Here is an 8,776-nt window from a genome sequence, read left to right as displayed (position 1 = left end):
ATGCAAATCTAGCTAGACAAAACTAGAAAAAATTAATATTTTTAAATAAATCAAATAACATAGTAAAGTATTATAGACTTCCGGTTCCGGAACATAGAAGGTGACAGGTGTGAACATAGCGGAGATAAAGTGATAGAAGAGTGCGACACAGAAAGGGTGGGAGAGAGTGAGAGTAGCGGGACGGTAAGGGATGGAGGTGTGAGACGGCGGAGGAGAAAGAGTTAAGCGGGGGCGAGATCGGTTAAAAGGTGAAAAGTGAAGTAAGTGGCTGGAACGAAGTGACAGTTGAGGCATAGACGGTAAGTAACATAGAGAGGCGACAGAACGTAGGAAAGAGGCGCGAAAGCGGGCATTGACTAGCTCAGTCATAGAAGGGAAGCTCGGATATAGAAGGAATAGTAGGACGTGCACGCAGCCATAGGATACAAAACAAGAAAGAGGGATAGGCAAATTAAGAACAGCGGATGGATAAAGAGAAGGAAATAAAATCAGAAAGTGTACAACAGGGAGATAAAGGAAAGAAGGGGGAAGGCGAAGGCGAGAAGAAAGCGAGAGGCAGACCAACGAAGGCGGAGGAGTTAGCCAAATTAAGAAGAACGGACAGTACAGGATCGGTCAAGGAATTCTTTCAGAAGAGTGAGAAAAGGAAGAGGGAAGAAGAGGTGGAGGAAGCAGCGAATGCGGAGGAAGAAATTCTAAAAGAATTTAACGCACAAAGAAGGGTCAACAGATCACCGCCGCCCAAAATCAAAAAAGAAAAGCAGGGAAAAGAAAATATGGCGACGGAAGAATTACTGGAGAAGGTTAAAGAAATTTTGAAGAAAATGGAGGAACAAGAGGGAGAAAGAAAGAAAGATAAGGAGGAACAAGAGAAAGAAAGAAAAAGAGATAAAGAGGAAATAAAAAACGAAATTAGGGGACTGAGGGAGGAATTGAGGAGAAGCGAGGAGATATGGGAAAATCAAAGAAAGACCCTGGAAGGAAGAATTAAGAATTTAGAGGAGAAGGCGGAGAAGATAGAAGTAAACATGTCAATGAGTGAGGGAGGGGAGATAATAAGGAAAATGAAAGAGATAGAAAGAAATATGGAGATGGCAGAAAGAAGAAGGAGGAGAGTAAACATAATTGTAAGAGAAGAGAAAACAGGAAATGAAAAGGAAAGAAAAGAAAAAACCGAGAAGTTGATAGAAGAAATAAATAGATCGAAAATGGCCGTCGAGGAAGTACAAGAAATTGGACATGGAGAATTTAAGATGAAGGTACTGAGATGCAGAAATTGGGATAACAAACGAAAAATAATGATGAGAAAGAAAGAGCTAAGAAAGAAGTATGGCTGTTTTCTGAATGACGACCTTACTAAAGAAGAAAGGCAGATACAGAAAGAGTTAAGAAAGATAGCAAGGGAAAAAAGGGAGGCAGGAAAATGGGTAACGGTCGGTTACCAAAAAATATGGGAGGATAATAAGGAATGGAGATGGAACGAAAACAAAGAAGCGCTAGAAGAAAGGGATCACTTTCGCAGATAAGAAAGAAAAGAAGAAGGATAAAGAAGGGTTAAGCATGATGAACGAGAGAAGGAGGGAAAAGATACAAGAAAGAAGACAGGAAAGGTCCAAGGAGATAGAAGAAAGGCGGAACACACCAGAAGAAACCAGAAAGGACGAAGAAAGTATAAAGGAGGTAGATGAGGAAAATATTAGAGGAAACGGTATAAGGGAAGTCGAGGGACAAGAGAAAAGATATATAGGAGAAGAGGAAAGAAACGACGGGGAGAGTGAAGAGACGTGGAAAGTGGCCTTTTGGAACGTAGCTGGTTTATCAAACAAGGATAAGGACTTCTGGGAAGGGATAAAGGAATGGGATGTGATTGTGATGATGGAGACTTGGACTGATGAGAAAGGATGGGAGAAGGTGAAGGAGAAGCTACCGAGAGAATATAGATGGAGAGTACAGATAGCAGCCAGGAGGAACAAGAAAGGCAGAGCGTGCGGAGGCATGTTGCTAGGAATAAGGAAAAGCATAGAAGAGATAAAGGAAAGAAGGGAGACGGAGGAAGAAGGAAAAATCGAAGGTAAGATAAGAATAGGAGAGGAAGTATGGAGAATAATAGGAATCTATGTAAACAACAATATAGACGAGAAACTAGAAGGTCTGAAGGAAAGGACGGAGGAGGGGGAAAAAGGAGTAAGGACCATAATAGGAGGTGACTTTGACGCGAGAACGGGAGAGGAAGGAGGATGGGAAGAGGAAATCGAGCGAAGAGAGGAAAGAGGGAGGAAGTCTAAAGATAAGAAGATAAATAAAGAAGGCAGAAAGTTACTGGAGTTTATCGAGGAGAGAGGATGTATGATATTAAATGGAGGCACGAAGGGGGACGAGGAGGGAGAATATACATACACAGGGGGAAGAGGTGAGACAGTCATAGATTACATAATAGGGGACGAGGAGGTTAGAGAAAAGGTGGAAAGACTGGAAGTAGGAGAAAGGATAGATTCGGACCATCACCCATTAATACTATGGGTGAGGGGAAGCTCAAAGAGAAGGCAAAGGAGGAGAGGAACTGAAAAAATGAGAAGAAGGGGAGTATGGAATGAGGAAGGAAAGACGCAATTTAGGGAGAAGTTAGGCGCGATTGAAGGAAAAAGAGACCTGCAAGAGGAAATAGAGGAAGGAACAAGGAAGATAAGAAGGGTGATTGAGGAGAACGAGGACAAGAATGAAAGAATGACTATCAAGAACAAAAGAGGGTGGTGGGACGAGGAATGTACGGAGAGCAAGAGGGAAGTGAGGAAAGAACTAAGGAAATGGAGAAAAGGGAAAGGAGAGGCAGAAAGATACAGAGAAAGAAGGAAAGAATATAGGGAAATGTGTGATAGAAAGAAGAAGGAGGAGAAAGAAAGAATGATCAGAGAGATTGGAGAAGCGAAAACGGAGGGAAAGGTATGGGAGTTGATAGGCAGAGTAAGGAAGAGAAGAAGAAGGGTGAATGAAGAGATAAAACCGGAAGAGTGGAAGGAGTATTTCATGGATCTGATGGGTGGAGTGGAGAACAGAGTGGTAAAGGGAGAGGGAGACAGAAGCAGACAGGAGGAAGAAGAGATAGGATTAGAAGAGATAAGAAACGTAATAAAGAAACTAAAGACGGGAAAAGCAATAGGCAATGACGGGATACCTAACGAGGCATGGAAGTACGGAGGAGAAGAAATGGTGAAATGGATATGGGAGGTATGCAAACGTGTCTGGAGAGGTGAAGGCTGGCCGGAACAATGGAAGGAAGGGGAGATAATCCCATTAGTTAAAAAAGGAGAAGGGCGAGAGGTGAAGGACTATAGAGGAATAACCATCATGTCTTCGATGTACAAAATCTACACGGCGGTACTGGCGGAAAGAATAAAAGAAGAAGTAGAAACGAAGAAATTGATCCCCGATAATCAAACGGGATTCAGGAAAGGAATGGGAACGATGGATCAAATATTCGCTTTGAATTACCTGGTGAACAGACAAATAGGAAAAGAGAAAGGAAAGATGACAGTGTTTTTTGTGGATCTGAAGGCTGCCTTCGACTCAGTGAACAAAAGAGTATTAATCAAGGCAATGAGAGAAAGAGGAGTGAGACAAGGACTGATAGACAGAGTAGAGGAAGTATTGAGGGAAACAAAGAGCAGAGTAGGGAAAGGAGGAGAGAGTGATGGTCAATTTTGGACGGCGAAAGGCCTGAGACAGGGATGCCCACTAAGCCCAATATTATTCAACCTATTAATCGCAGACATAGAGGATCATATAAAAAAAGGCGGATGGGGAGGAGTGAAATTAAGAGGCGAGAAAATATACACGCTAATGTATGCAGATGATATTGCACTGCTGGCAGAGGAGGAGCAGGACATGAGATCGATGATAAGCAGGTTAGAAGGATATCTAGACAGAAAAGGGTTAACTCTGAGTATAGAGAAGTCAAAGGTAATGAGATTCAGAAAGGGAGGAGGAAGGAAGAAGAAGTACGACTGGAGGTGGAAGGGAAAAAAATTAGAAGAAGTTAAAGAATTCAAGTATTTAGGGTATACGATGAAGGAGAACGGAGGGCAGGAAGCGCATATCAGAGAGAGAAGAAGGAAGGCAGCAAGAGTAATGAGGGAAGTATGGGGGATAGGGAAGAGGATGTGGAAAAAGGACTGCAAAAGAAGGACCTGGCTATACGACACACTGATATGGACAGTGATGGGATACGGGGCAGAAGTATGGGGATGGAAGGAGAGGAGGGAGGTAGAAGGTATACACGAGAGATATCTTAGATGGGTACTTGGAGTAAATTGGAGGACGCCGGGATATATGGTCAGAGACGAGCTAGAAAGAGAGAAGATGAGAAGTAGAGCAAGCAAGAGAACATGGAAATTTGAAAGAAAATTGGAAGAAGATAGAGGAGGAGAGATAGCGAGAAAGTGTTTGGAAGAAATGAAAGAGAGATGGAAGAGAGGAAAGGTAATAGGGAGATGGGAGCAGGAGAGAAAAGATTACTTGGAAGGGATCGGAGTAGAAATGGAAGGAGGAGAGGAGTTGGAGGAGGAGAAATTGGAAAAGAAGGAGAGAGATAAGGAGAGACAAGAAAGGATGGAAAAGATCGTAGGATCGAAGTACAATAGATGGTATAAGAGCATAAGGAAGGACGGGATCCCGGACTACCTAATGAAGGGATGGGAGGAAGCAAGATGGAACAGGATTGCAAGATTCAGACTGGGAAACGAAGTGAGGGAAGGACTATACTGGGAAAATGAGGAGGACAAAAAATGCAGGATGTGTGGGAAGGAAGAGGAAACATGGGAACATGTATGGGAGGAATGTACGAGATGGGTGGAATGGGAAGGAGAGGGGTGGCAGGATGTGGCAGAGAGATTACTAGGAGAAAAGGGAGAGGGAGAAGAATGGATGAAAGCAATAGAAGAAATGAGACGAGATGAAGGAGGGAGGATAATGAGAAAGGAAGAAGGACAAGCCAACAACTCAACGAAAGAGGATCAAGGAGGACGAGACAACGAAAAGGATCGAAGAGAAATATGTTTATAATAAATTATATGTATTTTAATTGTATGTAAATTGTTGTAAACTGGATGTACAGGGTTGGGTACGTCCCTAAAAAACGCCCTTTTAGACCCCTTGGGGTAATAAAGTATCTTATCTATCTAGTAAAGTATTATACTTGTAGAATGCAGATTATATCATAATAAGGCCGGTAAAATATTCTGATGTTATGACAAAGCCTATAATAACAGAGTTTCTCAGAGCAACTAGTTATTGGAAAATTATATTGTGTTTTTACATAATTATAAAAGTATATTATTGCAATTAAATTGTAATATTTTTGTGTTTGTTTAAAAGGATAAATTACGTTCTTTCAGTGTACGTTGTGTTTTATTTTAATTCTTGTATGTTCAAAAAAATTTAATGAAAAGTAAGTATTACTTTTTATTGTGTAAGTAGTATACACTATTGAGTAGAAAAAGCTTTTTCCGACTTTATCCAAAATAATCAATAATTAGATTCTTTGTAGTACATATTTTAAGCACTGTATAAAATGACAACTTTTGCAAATATTCCATCTTCTAACAGTAGATTTTTGTAAGTGCGTAAATATGAATGATAAATTATCCAAATTATGGAATTAATTTTTCATAAAAGATCAAAATTATTTATTTAAGTTTGGTGGAACGGAGAAATCTAATTTTATTCGCAATATAAAATGTCTATAAAATCTGTCTCTACCCCTTTGAATAATTTTTCAATATTATTTACGCACTTAAAAAATCTATTGTTAGAAGATAGAATATTTCCAAAAGTTGCAAAAAGTAGCACATTATTTATATAGTCCTTAAAATGTACTACAAAGAATCTAATTATGGTTTGATTTTTTTGGATGAAGCTGAATGAAGCTTTTTCTACTCAATAATGTATACTAATTACACAATAAAAAGTAATAGTTACATTTCATTAAATTTTTTTAAACACAAGAATTAAAGTAAAACACATAACGTAAACTGAAAAAACGTAATTTAACCTTTTAAACAAACACAAAAATAATGCAATTTAATTGCAAAAATATACTTTCATAATTATGTAAAGACACAATATAATTTTCCAGTAACTAGTTGCCCTGAGAAACTGTTATTATGGGCTTTGTTATAACACAATCAGAATATTTTACCGGCCTTATTATGATATAATCTGCATTATACAAGCATAAATAATACTTTACTACGTTATTTGATTTATTTAAAAAATATTGATTTTTTCTAGTTTTGTCCAGCTAGATTTGCATTTAATCCGACTGTGCGTTATAAGAATTTTATTGATAGAACTCTTCGGGGGGCGACCAAAACTTCCGTCAAAACTCCTGAAAAAAATTTTTTAATTTTAGGGGTGGCACTTTGAAGGGCTGTAACTTTTGAAATATTGGTCGGAGCGTTTCGGACCCCTATAGTTTTCGATAGAACTCCTCGGGGGGCCACCAGAACTCCAGCGAGAACTGCCGATTTCCGAAAAAATAATTACCCCTCGGGACTTAAAATATTTTCGAGTTGCGGTACTTTGAGGGGCTGTAACTTTTGAAATATTGGTCGGAGCGCTTTGGACTCCCGCGAGAACTGCCGATTTCGGAAAAAAAATTACCTCTTGGGACTTAGGAATATTTTCGAGTTGCGGTACTCTGAGGGGCTATAACTTTTGAAATATCGGTCGGAGCGCTTTGGACCCTAATAGTTTTCGATAGAACTCCTCTGGGGGCCACCAGAACTCCCGCGAGAACTCCGGTAAAATAATTTTTTAATTTTAAGCGCGGTACTTTGAGGGGCTGTAACTTTTGAAATTTTGGTCGGAACGCTTCGGACCCTAATAGTTTTCGATAGAACTCCTCGGGGGGCCACCAGAACTCCCACGAGAACTGCCGATTTCGGAAAAAAAAATTACCCCTCGGGACTTAGAATATTTTCGAGGTGCGGTACTTTGAGGGCCTGTAACTTTTGAAATATTGGTTGGAGCGTTATAAAATTTATAGGGAACTCTAGTACTCGTCGAAATCTTTCTGAATCTACCATAAAAAATTGATTTAAAATAAAGTGGAAATTTTTTGTTCAACTTTGACATTAATTTTTGGGCTTATTTGAACGGAACTCTTTTTAAAACCTATAGGGAACTTTAGAACTCATCGAAATCTATCCGGAACTACCATAAAAAATTCATTTTTTTTTAAATGGAGGACGCCGTGAAGTTAGCCCCCCCATTTTTAAAATGGTGTTTTTACCACTTTAAATGACGGAACTCTTTTTAAAAACTACGGAGAACTCTAGAACTCTTTCTGGGGAATCCAGAACTCTAATAAAATTTTCCGAATTTTGAAAAAGGGGGGCCAACTTCACAGACATAGTTGTTTGCGGGATGCATAATGATACATTGTTTCTCGATGTTTGTTGTGATGATTTCATCCTTGGAATGACTATAATCTTCAACTCCAATAATACAATCTTTCCACAACTTCATATTGCTTGAACCCATATCGCACATAACAGCAATAACAGTGTAATCTATTTTATATAGCTCTTGTATGACAGTAAATAAAATATCACGGGACATTGATACATCAAAATTATAATAAACTGGTTGCCTCCAATTCTTGAATAAACCTCGAGCCATGATAAACAGACAAGTCTTATGAGGTCCATAAACTTTTTGTTGTTTTCTGTCAATGTCTAACTTATTTGAAATATATACATCGTCGAATGTTAAAACAGTTATTTTCTCTACTGTTGAAAGATTGTGTCCTTTACTTGACATAATGTTTATAACCTCATTTAAACCTCATAAAATCCCAGGTAAAACTGTAAACTTAGCTACCCAATTGTGCAAAGTTGTTAGACACGGCAATGGTACCTTTTTAACATTTCTTAAATATTTATATGCTTTTGGACTTAACGAGCGTAAAGAAATGGTAGACATGATGTCTTCATGCGACCAATGTACGCGGTTTCGTGTCGACATTAATATTGAAATTTGACCTGGTGTAAATACTTTACGCAAAGCATTGGTAGCTATTGCTTCGGCTTCTTTCTGTTTATTTTTCATTATTTTTATAACTTCAGTTCGCAACTGTAATATTTGTTTATTTAATTGTTCATTTTTTTGTTCAAGATCTTGATTTTCTTCAAGTAATTGTTGTTTTTCTTCAAATAATTGTTGCTTTTCTTCCTCACTGTTTCGAAGCTGCATTACTAATGTTTCCATTGAACTCGCATTGTTGTCTATGTTAATCTCTTTATTTCTGTAAAATACAAAACATTTTTATATAAAATGTATATACATATAAATGTATTAAGTATAATAGGGAAAAACTTATAATAAAGATGTATAGGTACGTACATGTCTAGTTCTATTGTATTATTTTGTTCGATATTTTCAAGATATTCTTGTGTCATATTTTGTGTTTCTTCTTCAACATTTATATTGTTTTTTTCAATATTTTGATTTTGATTTTCTTCAAATAATTGTTGCTTATCTATTTCAGAGTTTCGAAGCTCTATCAGTAATGTTTCCGTTGAACTATTGTTGCTAATCTCTTTAGTTCTGTAACATACAAAACATTTTTATATAAATTATAGTGCTTGTGTGTGTGTGTGTGTGTGTGTGTGTGTGCGCGCGCGTGTGCGCGTGTGCGCGTGTGCGCGTGTGTGCGCGCGCGCGCGCGCGTGTGTGTGTGTGTGTGGTGTGTGTAGTGTGTGTGTGTGTGTGTGTGTGT

General features: G+C 38.5%; 1 protein-coding gene across 1 annotated transcript; it reads left to right on the top strand.

Annotated features, from left to right (window-relative positions):
• The first annotated feature begins 3,586 nt into the window (after positions 1 to 3,586).
• Positions 3,587 to 5,058, top strand: LOC139822691 (uncharacterized). Its single transcript, XM_071794643.1, has one exon. It carries the CDS (start codon positions 3,595 to 3,597, stop codon positions 5,056 to 5,058), a length of 1,464 nt encoding a protein of 487 aa, XP_071650744.1. The 5' UTR covers positions 3,587 to 3,594.
• The last annotated feature ends 3,718 nt before the right edge of the window (positions 5,059 to 8,776 follow it).

The sequence above is a fragment of the Temnothorax longispinosus genome, chromosome 12 (assembly GCF_030848805.1).
Source record: "Temnothorax longispinosus isolate EJ_2023e chromosome 12, Tlon_JGU_v1, whole genome shotgun sequence".
Classification (NCBI taxonomy): domain Eukaryota; kingdom Metazoa; phylum Arthropoda; class Insecta; order Hymenoptera; family Formicidae; genus Temnothorax; species Temnothorax longispinosus.
This window is presented reverse-complemented; position numbering and strand designations above follow the sequence as displayed.